This window comes from Pundamilia nyererei, unplaced genomic scaffold (genome assembly GCF_000239375.1).
Source record: "Pundamilia nyererei isolate P.nyererei 1_Seehausen unplaced genomic scaffold, PunNye1.0 scaffold00071, whole genome shotgun sequence".
NCBI classification, from domain to species: Eukaryota; Metazoa; Chordata; class Actinopteri; order Cichliformes; family Cichlidae; genus Pundamilia; species Pundamilia nyererei.
Genome location: NW_005187472.1, coordinates 304,333 through 323,124, shown reverse-complemented (window position 1 = coordinate 323,124; position 18,792 = coordinate 304,333). Strand labels below are relative to the sequence as shown.

The following is an 18,792-nucleotide window of genomic DNA, read 5'->3' as shown; positions in this document are numbered from 1 at the left end:
GTAAAATTCAAACAGCCTTGGAGCATGCTAGCTCTGTCAGTTTGTGTTTGTATCCGCGGCGCCGTGAGCTCCTACCTGGGAGACGGGAGTCGTGGACATTTTGACACGTTGTTGAAACAGCACGCTCAGTATGCGGTTTTGTTGCTCCAAGTCAAACACACGGGTCCGCAGCTTCACACACTCCTCTTTGAGGTCCTGGAAACAAATACAAAATGGACAGATGACGGCGACTGACGGTGGCACTTCAGAGACATACACGTAAATCAGATGCTAATTTAGCAGCCACAGGGAACGACGGTGTATTCAACTAAAGATGCACATGATGGTGCTCGAAAACATGAGCAACCTGGTAAGGAGGACCTACAGAGGTGTGACTTAAGAGGGGGGCTAAGGTGGCGAAACCCCCATGATACCGCATGAAGTATACTTATAAACTATAGTCAATTTCTCACAGCCGCTGTGACCATTCTTCACATAAACTTACAGCAAAACCCTTCATATGTTACTTAAATATCAGACTTTCTGTGTATAGCATTGTTGGTCATGACAGGGTACTTCTGCCAGGGTTGTTTACAGGATTTCGCCACAGAGTGGGTCCAGGAACGAGACCAGGGAAAGAGAAAATGAGAATATTTGATGATAAATGGTAAATGGTAAATGGCCTGTATTTGTATAGCGCTTTACTAGTCTCTAAGGACCCCAAAGCGCTTTACATATCCAGTCATAATAAACAGAGCATACAGCGTGCAGCCTGCCTGAGAATACCCTGGGCGTGGCTGCGTCTCTTTCTGACTCCACTGCGGGTGCTCAATCGAATCGTGTCCACTCAAGACAGTATTTCAGTGCCGCAGAGACCCAGAAACAGAGCTCAGGTTGTCATTGCTTAAAATAGTGCTGGTTCTGTTTTTTAAGGAGCCTGTGTGGAGCTGCACAGAGCAGGAATGGAGTACATTTTCAAAAAAGACTGCTTCTGAAATGGTCCTGGTGTAATTTACCGTATTTTTTGGACCACAAGGCTCACCGGTTTATAAGGTGCACTGTCAATGAACGGGTCTGTTTTCATACATAAGGAGCATTAAGCGAAACAAAACAGTCAGATAAGTCAAACTTTACTCAACTCATTCTTCTTGCTTCCTCCAATTCCGTATCATTCATTCTTTAATGTTGAATTCTCTCACAGATGTTCTATTCCCGTGTCGTTGCAGTATATTAATGACTAACCTCGTATTATTGATGGATTATCTCAGTTGTTCTCCTGACTGAACTTTTATCGAGTAGAAAAAAGTTAGCGTTCATCCTACAGCTTCACTGTGTTTATGTTATGCAAACATAAACACATAGCTGTGTCGCTAGCGATCACAGAGCACATAATTATATACCAGTTAGCCTAACTTCAGTAACACTACAAACGTCACTTCTGTTTAGTTTTCTCTCTTCATTTATGTTGGAAGTGATAGCAGAGCTGTACGTTTGAATTTTTCCAGAAATCTCTCAGTCAGAACATGGTATATCATGATTAGGTGGAAACTAGCGAGCTAACTTCCTGCTAACTTCTAACTCTAATAAATTTTGTTTTCATGGATGCCTGGATGTACAACTTAATTGTTACACCTGGTAAAGCAGTCACACTGATCATTTTATTAAAGATGAAAGAATTTAGATCGTTTTTAACTCTCAGTGATGCCGCAGTGTTTGTTTGACTTTGGGACCTGAAGTGGAGTTTGGTCTCGGATTACTCCGTGAGGCTCCTGACTACGGTAGCCGTAATGCTCCGACAATGTACAAACCTTTTGCGTGAGAAGAGCCTGGACCACCTGATTAGCCACCTGAAAGAGACGAGAAGGAACAATGTGTTTAAAAAAGTTTGGTCATTATTTTAAGAGTTGAACTTTGTGACTTTGAGATGCAAAGAGATTGTAAAACGACCGAGAATAAAGTTCAAAAATGAGGATTTAGAGGCATGGACGGTGCCGTGAGGACAAACTGACATGGCGTTGCATCAGAGTCGGGCTCGTTGAAACCACACAGCTGTTGCCCGCGGTTACTGCATGTCTGACCACAGAAAATATACACATGGTTAATGTTGATGTCCTAACTTTTTCATTCTGTATTCTGTGTGAATTTCTGCAGGAAGAAGAAAAAGTTCAGCTCAGTTGTATGGATTGATTTTTAAAAAAAGAAGAAGAAGACTAATCTGAAACGCTTTCTTTCCTGCTTATTTTGATTTCTGAAGTGGAGGCATACATTATATCTTGGCACTGGAATAATAAGTATGTTTTTATTCTTTTGTATGTGGGCCACAAAATTATTTCCCTCCACCTCTTTCATCTTTCTATCAAAACGCCTTGCCTCAGCTCATTCAGATGATGACAGGAAACCATCTCAATGCCCCCCCCAAAAAAGAAAAAAAATCATCTGCATAATGAGACTGAAAAGCAGCAGAAGCGGTGGCGGTAGCAGAGAAATTAATCCCACAGCAGAAACTCTGAAATATCTGTCCTCAGCCAGATTCTCATGGGCAGCAATCTCCATGGTACCAAGCCCATTAGCGAAGGCTGCTAAAAAACTAAAGTGGCACTGTCGTGGTGGCTGGAGAGAGATGCAGGAAAAGATGGAGAGACTTTCAAAGTGCTGTCAGAGGGAAGGAGTGCAGTTAGACAGCCTCGTGTTAGAGGTGAGAGTCCGTGCTCCTGAACGCCGAGACTCACTTCTTCATATCGCCAGGAGCTCTGCTGTCTGTCTACTTCAATTAAAGATCTGGGCATCCCTCTGTAGACTCCACCAGTGCTCATAATAAACAAAGTGTGTTTGTGCGTCTCCTGCTGTAGCTACAATCACAAGACTGTCGGAGTCCTGAGAAGTAGACAGCACTGTGTGGACATTTTAGTTTTTTGTTTGTTTGTTTTTCTTTTGGGGGGGGGGGGGTGTAATTCATCTTACACTCCAAGAAATAATCCTCTCTACATTCATTTACCTTTTGGATGGTTGGAATTGGAAAGGTTGTTGATGTGAAAACAACATGTAAATTACCACAGTGAGCTGCATCCAGAGTATATACAGGGCATCCACAGCATTAGGACAAACTCAGGCCTCGGTCACACACACCTGTTCAGAAAAATGGTATCCCCTGATTGGTTGGAGAGTGGTTGCTGGGCATTGCTAGGTGAAATTGGTTGCAAACAGGTACGTGGTGCTGCGAGAAAAACTTCCTTGGAATTTGTTTGATCACTAGCAGGTTGCTGGGTTTAGCTGCAACAGTTTAGCTGGAAGATGCTGACTTGTCTGCAAACACTGGATAGTCAGGCAGTGCTTGCAGATAAGCTGATTAACCTGCAGGTGACGCAGGGCAATCACAAGGAGGTTTTTCTTAACTTGCTTTCCACCAAGGGAGGCCCCTTTAAAGTTTACATATATCTAACTGAGTCCGAGATTGATGTCTTGGGTTTTTTGCAGTTTCTCTGAGCGTTACATTGTTCCGACCTTGGTGATAAATTAGTTGGGACGTTCAGTCCTAGGAAGACTGGCAGCTGTCCTGATGTTTTCCACTCATGAACAATCCTTCTCACTGGAGAATGATGGACTTCAAATTGTTTGGAAAGAACCTTATAACCCTTTGCAGAACTGATTGGGCATCACTGCTGATGTCTGTCGTCCTCAGCATTCTGCTACCATACACCTACTTCTGCATTTTGGCTTGATTACTGTTCAATAAATGACTCTGTGTCATATGTCATGTGCTTTTGTTCATCTCAGGTTGTTTTTATTTCATTTTTAGACCTGATAAGAATTACAGATGAGTTTCATTATGTCTTTTATGACTTTGTCTGTCTATGGACAGTCCAGTACAGTCTATGGATGCAGCCTGCTTATCAAGCTAGCCAGCATTAGATCTCGTAACTAAACGTGTAACGGTGTAAACTTCTGTTTTTTATGTGCAGTCTTTTTAGGGTTTTATGAGGACTGACTCACTGTAGGTTGGTACTGTATACCAGCTAAATTTTTCAGACCCTAAAAATGCCATTTACTGGAGAATGACCATTTTTGGTGGTACAAATCAGTGCAAATATAAGCCTTAATTATAAGCCTTATAAGCCTTAATTATTAATGAAAAATAAAAGTGTGATTTCATTGTAAATACATGCTGTATATCTTCTGCAGTGTGGGAGCACTCACCTCATCCAAACAGCGTTCGTACTGCTTCCTCTGGTTATCGTTTTCCATCGACAGAGCCGAGTTTTCTGCCTGCAGACACAAAACGCACGCATGCAAACTGCATTAATAATTTCTGAACGCACTCATATAAATAAGAAAATAAACAAAAATATGTAGGATAGAAAATGTGATTAATTATAGAACTATGAGAAACGTTAAAGGTCTTGATGCTGTTTTCTCTGGATGGAGGTGAGTTGTCCATCTAGACAGTACTCTCCCTGAAGCACTTGGATTTGTTGGTTTCACTGGAGAGAGATGGTCGTAAATGAACGATGCCTTAAATTTCAGGCATCCCAACTTAATCCTGCAGACCCTCACTGTGTCTGCGAGGCTGACCTGAGGTACCTCAGCTATAATTCAATTACTGACAGAGGTTCAGGCCCGACACAATTCTGGGAACTCAGCGGGCGACTTTCTACACAAGTGATTATTCTCGTAAATCTGAAAGGCCAGGCCACCTGAGCTGGCTTGTTTTCACTTAGTGTTGTGGGCAACTCCTCGGAACAACAAGTTCACAGAAGATCACAGAAATGGCTGATCACAGGAATGAACAGAGTTCAAAGAAGAACTCGCCCCACACAGATCAACACCACCTGTATCCCTGTGCAGCAGGCAGAGGTAAACAACACAGTATTTCAGCAGCTGAAATGATGCTGATTACTGGCTTCAGGCGTGAGGAAACGGTTTACTTGACTCTTAAAATGAGAACTTTGGAGATTTAAATGTGGGTTAGGTAGCTTTGTCATGTTTTAAACCCTCATTTTCTATTGAAGTCTGAACTGACTAACTTAATAAATAAGACATCCCCCGACTCTTTTGGAAGAGGACTGAGGTCACATTGACCTTTTGTCCTTCACATAGACTGTTAGAGGGATCTGTGACTTTCTGCTCCAAGTGCCTAAATTCCCCGTTTGGTTAAAGCATCTACAGGAAGCCACGCCGGCTAAAGTCAACTTAGAAATGAAGTCCACCCGTCAGACTCGCTGGTCACACCTGGTTTAAAGAACAAGATGGCGATGGACAAAACATCATGAAGCTTCATAACCACTGAGTGGCATCTTTCATACTGTCTATGAATCCTAGCTAGCCAGCTCTAACTTAGCATCTGTCTGGCATTGGCTGCTGTGTCTTGTGCAGCTTGGCTGTGTCAGTGTGTGTCTTTGTCCTGTCTTCCTCCTCTCGCTCCTAACTGGTCACAGCAGTTGGCCACCCCTCCCTGAGCCTGGTTCATCCAGAGCTTTCTTCCTGTTAAAAGGGAGTTTTTCCTTCCCACTGTCCCCAAGTGCTTGCTCATAGAGGGTCATTTGATTGTTGGAGTTTGCTCTATCTTATTGAAGGTTTTTTTTTATATATAATGCAAAGCACCTTGAGATAAAATAGATAAGATAAGATACCTTTATTAGTCCCACGAGTGGGAAATTTCATGTCTGGGCAACTGGGCAACTGTTATTGTGATTTGGCACTATATAAATGAACTGAACTGGACTGAATTGTCATTATACTGATACTTGTGTAAAGTGTAGAAGTAAATTTAAATCTAATTTGATATACAAAGAGGTGTTTACAAAGGTTATAAAGCTAGTTATGTAGCTATTTGGTGGTTACGTGTTTTGATATTTACATGTTTACATGTTTGAATGTTTAGACATGCAGGAAGTGTGGGTTGTTGTTGCTGTGTGCTGAGAGTAACGCGGCTGCTAAAAAGTTATCCGTCTCCATCTTGCTGTTCCTAATTATTCAGAGAGATTCCGAACCATCTAGTGAACCCTCACGTTACACTTGCATGAAGTATATCTGCTGGTATCGCAGTACATACAGTCCTATGCATGTCTTATAGTGTTTGCAAATACAAGCTGTGCGTTTGTGCGTGTGCAAGTTCTGGTACTGTACTTTGAGTCTTTCAGCCTGTTATGTTATGAGTTCACACTTGCTCTTGCAGTTGCATTACACCATCTTTACAAATGAGCCTGATGGATTAATGTGTCAATGTGTAGATTGCAAGTAAAAAAAAAAAGTTTATAGGTGTCAATCAATCTGGCTTGAAATAAATTGTTTTTGCATCTGCGAAACATATTAAACCCCCACAAAGTGATCCTGCATGTACAGATAAATCACTTGCAAAGCTGTAAATGTTTGGCAGCGCGCTTACAGTCGGGCTCCCTCGTCCTTGTTTGTGCACCGTTAACTTGTTCGATCTGCAGAAACCATCACATCAATCAGTGTTTCAGACTTAACTGTCAACTTTCATTGAAAACTCAGACTTGGTGGAGGAGCTGAGCAGTTCAGCAGTTCCCCTCAGTTAGAAGAAAGTCGATTCACTCTGTTTTTATTATTTATATTCTCACTTTTTGGAGGTTTTCAAAGCAAATATTTTACTTTCTGTGGCGGACTATGTGGAAGGTGCCCAAGTGTGCCATAATGACTGGAAAGTAGTTTGAACCTAAATTGAAAACTCTCTAATGTGCATCTCTCTCTCACTCTTCAGTTTGACATTAAAGTTTAATTACAATGTGGATAAAATAAAGGCAGCCACCATGAAGAAGCAACAGCGTGAAAGCCACAAAAACACACTCCGAATCATTCATTTAGGGTCATCAGAGTAGGCAGGAAAATTGATGCAATTTAAGGTGTTCTTTTATTTTAAAAAACCATCATTAATGACAAACTCGTTATACAGGCTTTGACCAGGTTATTACCAAGGAAAATTAACTTTCACTAAAATATCACTGCAAATCATGCATGGACTGATGCCGGAAATCACTAAACTCATGCTGGATGCAAAATTAGACACACATACTGTACAGTGCTATGAAAAAGTATCCACCAGCATCCTGACTTCTTATTCTTTTGCATATTTGTCACACTTACATGTTTCAGATCACCAAACAAATGTTTATGCCATGCAAAGATTACTTGACTTAATAAAGAAAGCAGTTTAATTTGTTAAAGGAAATAAATTATCCAAACTGTGTGAAAAAGTAATCGCCCCCCTTGTTGGCCTCTATTAGCTGGTTGGGGCACCCTTGGGAGCAAAAACTGTAATCAAGCATTTAATATAACTGGCAACAAGTCTTTCACATCACTGTGGAGGAATTTTTTGCCTGATCTTCTTTGCAGAATTGTTTTTATTTCAGCCTCGACCTACATCTGAGGTTTTTCAAGCTCAATTCTTATTTACCTCCAGGGTTTGACTTGGCCACTCAAATTTTGGTTTCAGGCAGACTTCCTGTTTTGCCTTGTTTAGGCTAAGAGCAGCTGAGCTTCAAGGCAGGAATTTATGGCTGGACGTTCTCCTTCAGAAGAATCATGAATTCAGTAAAAGGCAGAATTCATGGTTCCATCAATTACGGCAAGTCATCCTGAAGCAGCAAAGCAGCCGCAGACCATTACACTACCGCCACCATGTCTGACTGCTGGTATGAGGTTTGAGTCCCATTACAATCCAGATGTAATGGGACTCAAACCTTCCAAAAAGTTAAGCTTTTTCTTGTCAGTCCACAGAATATTTTCTGAAAGTCTTTGGGATCATCAGGATGGTTTTTCCCAAATGTGAGATGAGCCTTTGTGTTATTTATGGTCAGCAGTGATTTTTGTCTTGAACTCTCCCATGGATTCCATTTTTGCAGAGTCTCTTTCTTATTGTTGAATCATGAATTCTGACCTTAACTGAGACATGATAAACCTATGGTTCTTTAATGTTGTTCTGGGTTCTTTTGTGACCTTGACCTCCTGACTCGTTGATGTGCTCTTGGAATAATTTTAGTCAGCCAGTTACTCCTGTGGCCACTTCACCACCAGTCCAAGTTTTCTTCATTTGTAGATAATGGCTCCCACCGTAGTGCAACGGAATCCAACGACTAAGAAATGGTTTTATAACCCTTACCATACTGATAGATGTGTTGCTTTTTCAGATCTTTTTGCCTACTTCAATTTGTCAGACAGCTTCTGTTTAAGTCATTTCTTGATACAACAGGTTTAAAAAAAATTTAAAACTTTGAAAACTGTTAAATTTTAAAAAAGAAAGAAATGTATGATCAGTAACCCCATTAAAAAGAAGAATTTGTATCCCTGAAGCAGCAGCAGATTAAATTTCATGAGTATTTCATGGACTGCTGTGAGACTGTGTTGAACAGCCAACAGAACAACACAAGCAAAGCCGAGTGAATTCACTCTTTTTTTCTCTGTTTTTTTTCTGTGAGGCTTTTCAGTGGATAGAAGCTCCATCAATAATGGCTGCCCGAGATCTCAGCAGATGGCGAGTCCTATGACCTATTCAGCAGGGAAGATGTAACGGGGGTGGGGGGGTGGGGGTGCATACTGTACATTCACTGGAACACTGACTCCAAATGTTAACTACCCTGGCAGCCTTTTAATTATCACCTCCTGGATATGAATAACTCCTTTGTCTTCTGCAGTTTCTGTGCCCTTAGGACCGCGCTTCAACATAATAGAGCCTCTTTTGTTGTCCTATTCAAAGATGGACAGAGGCCTTACAAAACACGATGTGTGTGCTTGTTTTTCTTCTGCTTTGCTCACTGTTTAAAAAAATGAAAGCACCATACAGACTTGGATGCTCTGAGCAACATATAATGGCTGTTAATTATCATTTGCAAGCAATTCAATTTACCCCCTAACATCCACCAGGTTACTGGCAAACCATGTAGGGGTAGGGTTATGCCTGCACATTGTCCACATGCTAAAAAAGCATAGTTTCAGAAACTAGAAGATTTATGTGTTAATTTAAAGTCTTGTACATGCCATTGGACAACAACATTTCCTTCTGAATATGCAAAATAACTGAAAATGCCATACAAAAATGTGACCCTAAATCTAAATCTGAACAGGTAACATGTAACCTAGTTAATGTAGGGTTCCCATGGGTCATTAAAAAGTCTTAAATTTTGAAATGAAAGGCAATTTTTAAATAGGTTTTAAATTGGTTAAAAATATTGCTACCGACTATAATTTCTATATTTTAGTAAATCCGTATCAAATAAATTTATTTTAGGGTGTAATTACATGGTCTGTAACACTAGGGGGTGCTATACTACTAAAATAGTTCTACTATTACACAATAACCCAGTCGCACTAGAGTAAAAATAGGATGGCAACGACCCTACGACTAGGAAAACTAGATGGTTGATAGTTCAGCACGCTCAAACTCATCATTCTATTACAAGGTGATAGCAAGTTTGCTGGGCTCCCACACTGCAGCAGATTTGTCACTATCGGGAAGAATCTGTGGTTCTGGCTGTAAGTAGTGATTTTATATTTAATGGTAATTTCTTTGGATGTAATTGGACAACAGATTTGCAAAAGATGAAAACAGATAAGTGACAGATAACTGACCAATTTTTCACAGTTAATAATTTATTATCACAAACAAATTGCATGTAATTGCCAGCCTGACAGAACGAACGCATCTTATTGCCATTCGGACTCACCAAAGTCACTGTGAAGATGGCGGCTGACTGTGACTGGTTGCAATACTGGTCTTGTCTTCAAAGCAGCCATTTCAGAGGCAATGAGATTGCAGCTTTTGTAATTCTGGTTGTGCTTCAATTTCCAACCACTGTTTCATCTCGTTTTTATCTGTGAAAACCGCTATTGGTAAAACTCTGGATTTTCTAAAGATCAACAAAACTATTATTTATAACACAAGAAAACCAACGATGCCACTTTTGTCTTTAACTTTATTTATCAGCAGTGCTCATACAAGGACTTAAAAACCTTCAACAATCACAGAGAAACTGAACTGTTTCCATTATTGTCCACAGGCTCTGTGGTGTCCCACATAATGACCCACCCAAATGGTTTACAAGACCTAGTTTTAATTGTTTTCAATTAACTATGCACCACCCATCAAATTTAACTTCTTCAGTTCCAGCTGAATATATATAGCACATATATAAATGTGACTTACCTACCAAAATAAAAAAATGTAGTGCCAGTATCAAATGGCTTTCCTAAAACAGGAAAATAAGATGACCAAATGCTAATTTTAGGGCCAGCAGCTGCTGGGTATGACAGAAACCCTGCTGACAATTACTGAAAATCCTAAATTAAAGTGACTTTTTCACATTACTTGTGTTTTCTGCCCAGAAGTCAGAAATCCAAAGAAATTAACTTCAGTGTCATGTGAATCTCGTGGTTGCTTTGTTTTATGTTCTATATAATTTAAAGGAGAAATGGATCTGGGTTCTTATGGCGTAAGGTCTTAAGAAGCATTGCTTTCGTTTTCTTTTAATAATGGTGCAGGAACTCTGTGTTAAGAGGCTGACTTGAATAACATAGACATTTAAAAACTATGTGTTTAATGCTCCCTGCTTCTGGGAGATTTGAGCTTTTCCTCCGATTTCTTTAATAATGTAAAGCACCCTAGGCTTCGGCTAACACTTTTACATTTCATCACCACATAATGTTGTCTGACACCTTGTGAATGGCATCTTGAAGCTATAACAGCACAATCTGCTTACCTGCTGTTGACCTCACTGTTTTTGAGAGTGGGAAAAACTAACACATAGTTTATATTCTTAACCGGTCACGGTGAAAGCATTAGGGGTGGCCTAAAACCACATAATTTTGCAACCATTAACACCTACTCAATAACCCTTCCTACATAAAGATACAGCAGTCAGAGTTATGTTCATCCAATGCCACCTGTTTATTTCTAACCATCAAATGTAATATGTTTAATTAAACATATTTCTCAGTCTGACATGGTGAAAGTGAAAAGTTGTGGACGAAGCCTAAGAACTGGACCGTGCAATCCACTTTATTACCTCGAGCGCTCTGAGCCGCTCCAACAGGGGATTGCTGTCCTTTGAATTGTCCTCTAAACCGCCGTTGCCACCACCGGCCTCGGGCGAGGTGGACATCTCTGTTGTTGGTGTGGCAGATGTGGGACCCTCCAGACTGTCCTGTTGCTTCCACATTTCCTCCAGGAGTTTGTCCTGGAAAGCAGAGAGCATATCAAACATGCATGCCTTGGAGTCACAAAGAGATGAAAACTAAATGCTCCATATTCCATAAAGCTCCAGTTATAAGAGCAATAAATCTTGATGAGCTGCACACCAAGAGCTGCAGCCACTGCATAAATACAGCTGCTCTGCTTCACTTCAAAGATTTATTAAACTTCTATTATTTATGCTAAAATGTGCCAGCTATGGCTCTAGGCTACTGGATTATGTAGACATTAAAAAGAAGAGGCTCCAAAATGGAGTCTTGGGGAACTCCATACCATTTATCTACACTTAAATTAGACCCACTGTGCTTTTTCCTTTTTGATTGTCTCATATTACCTGTAACTGGGATGGATTTTCATATTAAACATGGCTGAGGTTTAAAATAATAAGGTCAAAGAATGTAGACGTAATCCCTGTGAGACAAAAGCTCAGATGGCACACTGCTCTAAACATTCAGTTTCACACATTTTTTTTCCAATCTTGGCTCTCTATGATGTCATAGAGATGAGATATCTCTATTATGATCATTTAAGGCACACAGCTTTGGCTATGGGCACAGAAACCCCACCCACATATTGTTTGCGAGTGGGAGCCAATAAGAATAAAGTTGGCATAAAGGGGGAGGGGCTATAATGTTTTGTCTGTACTCGTACACATGTATTTTGGCACTTTTTCTGTGTGCTGTGGACTTTTGTCGACACATGAACGGCATTTTGGACACTGAAAACTGAGCTTTTCACAAACTCCTGCCACAGTGAAGATTTTCAAAGACTCAGTTTCTGCGTTTAGACACGAACAAAGTCAGCATCAAAGGTGTGCACCTTTGGGATGCTAGTTTAGCTCAGTGGGTGAGCAGGTATGCCACATGACCACAGTTTGTGCCTTCCATCTCTCTCTCCACTTTCTTCACCACAAATGTGCCCCTAAAAAATAGTCTCCAAAAAAAAGGGCTTTTATCTCCTCTTTTCATGTCAGAATGTGTTATTGTATGTGGACTGGACTGGTCAACGTTTCTTCAAGGTTAGAGTTATATTACCTCCTGTTGCTTTGACATGCTCTTGACAACACTTAAGATGGTTTTTCTGTTTTACTATTTTATTATTATTATGGTATGAATCAGAATACTTTATCGATCCCAGAGAAAATTATGTAATGTAAGGATTATTCTGAACTGTGAATCATGCAAAGCTACTCTAGGAAAGTCAGGAATAAGAACATGTTAGTAGTAAACAGTCCCTATTCTTTAGATGGTATTAGAACAGATTTAGCAGTGAAATAAGTAGCACTTAGCCTTTTTCCCAGTCATGGGTCAAACATAGTCTTAGACTAAATGAAAACTTTCAATTAAACTTCAACTGGGAAAAGTATTTAGTCTGAGATTAGTGATAATCCATGTCAGAGAAAATAATTCCCACACTTTCAGTGGATATAAGTTAAGACCTTAAAAAGAGCTGAGCTGCCTCTGTGATGTTCTCATCATTTTACTGATACTCAGTTACAGAGTAAATGGAGTTTACAACATAGAGTATAAAAGTACTGTATGTAGATGTTTGGAGACAGTGGCAGGAAGCAGAGCTGAAGATGCTCAGACTTTCACTGGGATTGACCAGGATGGACAAGTTTGAAATAGATACATCAGAGAGACTCTTTGGTTTTGAGGATTTGGAAACAAAGTTAGAGAGTCAAAGCTGAGATGGTTTGTAGACGTGCAGAGGAGGGATAAAGGATATACTGAACAAAGGATGTTGAATATGGGTCTGACAGGGAGGAGGAAAAGAGGAAGACCTCAGAGGAGGTTCATGGATGTAGTGAAGGAGGGCATGCAGGGGATGCTGTGACACAAAAAGATCCTAGAAATACTGTGGTGACTACTAAAGTGAGCGCTGAGAGAAGAAGATAACATACAATACATGGAGTATATGTAGCAGTGTAGGACATCCTTTTCTTTTTCCCATCACTGTTTTGGTTGATACACACAGTTCAAGCAATCTAAGCTTCATGCATTTTGCACTCTAATGTGTTTTTTGGAGCGTCACTCATAGATGATAAACTGCCTGCACATGAGGCTGGCCCTCAATACAATGATGCATCATCTTTCACTTTGCATTATTAGTATAAAACTGCAGAATACAAACATTAAAAAAAGCTTTGACTCAAACAGGAGAAGATGGATCGAAGTATGAAAAGGACAAGATGGATAACGCTGAGATTCCTAATTATGAGACTTGTTTGCATTTGCTATACGGTTCATTAGCTCCTGTGATTTGCACATTTAGCCACACCAACATTACTCATAAACAACATCAAAGCTGAAGATCTGGAGCATGTGTGACTCTGTGTTCCCACAACACAATAAAATTATTGCATTGTGGCAACTTGGATCTATCTGGAGACACAACGCAGACCCCCGCAAGCTAAACTATTGCATCATTATTGGTAGTACCATAAACACGATATTTTTTCATAAACATAAATATCTAAAAAGACTTAAAAGACTGTGTGGAAAAAGTATTTTAAATGTATTCATTGATCCCTAGTCATATGCAGTTGCATGGATGGATATTCCCATGCGTACAGCAGGTTTTAAAACTATGCATCATCCCAGCAAAGTGTCCATTATTATATATATATTTTAATACTCCAGCAAGCACATGAAAATGAACCACATCAACCACCCACTTCTACACAAAGCATAAATGTATTATAAACTTGATTAAAAACAAAAAAGGAATTTTAAAGTGAGATCAATAGTGTATCTAAAAGTAAATCACCCCGTGTATTTCATCTATATAGTAAATGAAAAATATCATCTGTTAATTTATTTTCTTGTTAGAGTTCAAGACATTATTGCAAATAATGTTTTAATTTGTCTGTTTCACATTATTTCAGATTTTTCTGAAACTTCCATACCCGAAAGAAAGAACTTGTGACTGAAAGTGTGTTGGTACCTTGTATGCTTTCATTAGGTCCAGTGGGTCCACTTTGGGCCCTTCCAGTGAGTCCTGGTTCTGTAGTAGCGTTCGCACCGTCTCCTCCATGCTGTGATTAGGAAGAAAACAAACCTGTTAAAATATAATCTTCTTAATGAGAGATAAATTAATTGCAATTAAGTGTTGCAGGACATATAAAAGGCTAATTATTATTGTGGATAATTTATATTTTAGAATACATTTTAACCATAGACATTTTATGGCACAGCTGCTGCTCCTCCACATCAATTTGAGCCAGCTGAAGTGGTTCAAGCGCCGCCCGGAACCCCCCAGCCCTCATCCTGGAGGAGACCCAGTGAAAACTAGAGAGATTATACCTCTATGGCTCTCAATTGACTTGGTTTCTTTCCAGAAGTGCTCAAGGAGGCTGCTGAACAGAGGGAGTAAGGTTATATCCCTGCTAGCAGCTCTGTGAAACTCATGACTTAAAATCTAATCTCAGTTTAATGGGAAATAGTTTTTACATCTTGTTCCCTATTACCATTTTCTATGTTATCCTGCTATCACTGGTTAGAATCAGGGAGCATTGGCCTCTGTGGGCAACTCAGTCTCTGCAGTGCTGTTAAAAAAAACCCCTAACTTCTCTGAGATATACATGAGGTGCATTTTGGTGTCTGGGATACAGCTAGACTTTTCAGCCGCTGACACCAAATACCATTTGTTGTGGTGTTTTACATTTTTCACACATGATCGCCAAAAAAGGGCCTAAAGTTTCCCTTTCTCACATGTAGCACAGAGCAGGAAACGCTTCAGACTCTTCTCACAACTGGAAATACTGGACACGGGCACAGGCGGCAACATTATTGATGCCCACCTAAGCCTGCACCTTTCTCACAATGGGGACATGCGTAGAAAAATCCAAGACCCTGGTGAAAGGTTAGGTTTAAGCCTCAAAAATACTTGTTTAGGTTCAGGAAAACATGAAGGTTTAGTTTAAAATGCACAATTTTGCAACATTAACCTCTTCATGTTGAAAAATTGCACTACTCTGAATCAACTGCATTTACATGTGACAACAAGAATTCCTAACCAAGCATCCATTTCATCTAAGTCATTGAACCCACTCCAGGCAGTGGATTAACCAATAAGACAACTGTTTAGTAACCAAAATTTTCTTAACACATCTCACAGAAACTTGAAGGAAAGTCAGAGACTGATCACTGGATTCATCATCTGGGTACCAGGAAAACTTTAAAAGAACCCAACTGGACCAAAGTGATGGGCCACCTCACTGACAGTAAATGGTAAATGGACTGGTTCTTATATAGTACTGTTAAATTTTACTGGAGTGCTCTAAGCATTCACACCCATTCATTCCAGCAGTGTTTTTCTGTCTTTTCTATGTGCTTTCTAGCTAATATTCACACAAGGCTTAGTGTCTTGCCCAAGTATACTTTGGCATTCAGACTGGAGCAGCTGTGGATCAAACAACCAATCTTAATCTCTGATTATTAGATGACCTGCTGTACCCCTTAACTCATAATGCCAATACAGCTTATAAAAACAATTTCATTAACACATTTCGGAGACAGACATACTGGAAAAATATAGTTGTTATAACTTTTTGTTCATTCATATATTAAAACTAACCTCAGACTAAGACTCCATCCTCTGTTTAAATTTTGATAATGGGGTTACACCTTAACATTTGGGTCACTGACCAAATTCTCCTTAATCTAAAAGTTAATGATAAGGCAGATAGCGAGTAGAGACATTAACATGTCTGCAATACAATGTAACTTTTCCAGGCTGCTGGACACAGTAATGAAGTTCACTAATTGGAAGCAAAGGTGTAGAACAGGGAATATGAAGCTGTTACCAGTTGATCTTTAATAGAACATCTCCACACTTTATAATTTATATGTTGGCTGCATGAGAATTTGACATAAGTTGCATAAGCTGCCACTGAGAGGACAGTTTTCCACAACTAATAACAAGACATAATTTTTTAGGTCCTCTACAATATAACATGATGTTAACTTCAAAAAACACAAAAAAAAAGAGAGTATGTTATTAGGGCGTTGCTACACAGTTGTAAACACAATTAGTCATTAGGTTTTTCCACTTAGCATTAGCTACTAACTTTCCATTGCAACGCTAGTGACCAATTATGGTTCCATCAATCTTGAAAAAAACAACAAAAAAAAACACAAGATTGTGCTACAATATAGATTTTCTGCATAATGGATTTTGTTTCCCCCTGTTAATTAAGGTAGATATCCAGCACTTGCATTAGCTACTCTCTCAAATGTCTGCTAATTCCTCTTAAAAAAAACGCTACTATATACAGTTGTTTCCTGATTAAAAAATAAATGTCAGATAGCATGTCTTTTGGATTAGTTAATTTTCTTTCCACTTGTTTTTTCTCTTGTTATTTGCTACAGTAACTTTATCTAGCAACACCTCAGTGGTACCCTCTTATACAAATACAGTCCTGTCCATCTAAAAATGAAAAACTAAAGCATACTCTAAAGAGTTGGTGTATTAGCAAGCAGCAATAGCTTTGGCTACTGACTTCCTGGTCCATCTTGTCCTATCAGTCATCAGTACTATCCACAGTCAAAGTAAAAAAAAAGGGGGGCACTTGAAGGAATCATTTGTCCTAATTAGCACATTTTGTTTTAAGTCTGTTTTTCTAGCCAAGATGAGCATCCGAGCTAATATGACACGTGAGCAAAGAGGCTAATGCTAGCGAACACTAATCCCTAGCTAAAGCCTTGCTCTACTCTCTACCTCCACTTTGTCTTCCTCTCAGTAACAGAAGGAGCTACCTAGCACCAGCCTAAGACAATAACACCCATCTGTTAGGATAGACCTTGATGACTAACCCAGTAGGAGCCTTGACTATCAAGCTCCACACGATTCTACATAGAGCTAATATGGCGCTGACCAAAAGGCTGAGGCTTCAGAAACAGGAATCTACATACCAATGGGTAAAATCTTTTACATTACCGGTATGTTTTTTATTTTAGATGAAGTGACATATCTTATCTTCTATCTTATCTTATATCTGGTGGTGTAGCTGTTTTACAAAACTCACTAGTTTGGGGAAAACAAAGGGTCTTAAAGAGCTTTTTGGCTGGTAGCAGCTGACTCATGTGAATCATGAGAGTATCCACAGGCAAGACAAATTAACAATCAATTACTGATTTTCTTTAATGTTTGATTTTATTTCAAGCCATCCATAAAAGCGCTGCTGACATTTCTTCAAAGGGCTTCAGCTATATTTGTGTAGCTTTTGACTGTTATTTTTGTAATTATTTTCCCCTGGAGCTATGTATGCTTGATGGACGCTGACCATGCCTCCGTAATGTCGTATGCAGTGACATTTTGCCCTGTCACTTCCAGGCCAGCCTTTCCCTCTGTTAGATGTGTGCGGCACAGCCATTAGCGCCGGCTGCCGACTGTGAGCACTTCATTGGCATTGCTCTCTTCAGTCACTGCCACTGACCTGAAACAAGCTCAGCTAAAATGAAAACAGCGGGTGGGATGGTGGTGGGAGGGGATGATACTGAATTCGAGCAATCTTTGAGTTTAAAGCCCAGAAAAATGCATTTTGATCTGGATACATGCGGTCTGAGAGGCCAGATGTAAAATGCAGATTCCACTGTATGTTGCTCAACAGCTTCAGCAGACCATCAGTGCTGTAAAGTGTTGGGGGTTAAAATCCTGCCGGTACTACCCACACTGCACTTGTGGTGCTTTAAGTGAAGCACTTTGGATCTTACTGCATCCACCAAATGGAAAATTCAATGAAACATTAAATTCATGAACAACCACACGATGAATGCTCTCTGCAAAATCGACCGTGCTATGAAGCTAAACGCTGCAGTTTGAATGAGTTTGTATAATGATACATGATTATTCTTTTAAAACAAATGGAGTGCTTTTGCTAGGACATCTTATATATATGTACGGTAGTGACTTCCTGGTCATACACGAGTACATTCTGAGGAAGAAATTATTTTTTTACTTTGACATTTTGACAATTATAGATAGTCAGCTAATTCTTTTCACAAAGATATACTGATGTCCTTTGACTATGATTAAACTTAAAGTTCATATTTAAGGAGAAATAAAGTTCAGATCATGTTTCCTAGGGGCTTGTCGATTGGGAAAGACTGGGACTGTTGTGGAGGGTCACACAAATAAGCTAAACTCAGCCTTCCACAACAGTCCCAGTCTGTCATGTGACCACTTAGGAAAATTAATAATCTTCCTGAAACTTGGCTTGTGGACTTGTGTATAAAAGATGGATGAAGATGTCATCCTTTGGTGCTTTTGGACTCGGTATGCTGTCCTGTCAACAGGTTAGTTTTTATCTTTCTTAATGGAACTTTTTATAACTGTAATGAGACACTTTTGTGTTATATATTTACATTTTTTATGTGTATTTATTTGAGTTTATTTGAGCTTTTCTTTACTTTTAAGATATTTTCTTAGTGTTTGTGTTTACATCTTTAGTCGCTTTAACACAGGAATTTCCCAAATTTATCTTATCTTCCATTGATTTTCTATGACTTTTCCATTTCATGGAACTGGCGCCTTTGCCAGCTGTCATAGGGCAAGAGGTTGCCAGTCTGTCACTGGCTTGTCAAGGCTCCAGTATTTTCTGTTTTGGTTTA

General features: G+C 39.6%; 1 protein-coding gene across 5 annotated transcripts in view; it reads right to left on the bottom strand.

Annotated features, from left to right (window-relative positions):
* LOC102195024 (nck-associated protein 5) overlaps window positions 1-18,792 on the bottom strand; it is a 100,058-nt gene that overhangs the window by 56,443 nt on the left and 24,823 nt on the right. For all 5 annotated transcript variants that reach the window (XM_005736805.1, XM_005736806.1, XM_005736807.1 and 2 more), the window contains exons 3-7: window positions 14,126-14,216; window positions 10,995-11,165; window positions 4,174-4,242; window positions 1,788-1,826; window positions 76-195 (exon numbers count right to left, since the gene is read on the bottom strand). In XM_005736805.1, the coding sequence (XP_005736862.1) occupies window positions 76-195; window positions 1,788-1,826; window positions 4,174-4,242; window positions 10,995-11,165; window positions 14,126-14,216 (490 nt within the window). The remainder of the gene's footprint in view (window positions 1-75; window positions 196-1,787; window positions 1,827-4,173; window positions 4,243-10,994; window positions 11,166-14,125; window positions 14,217-18,792) is intronic.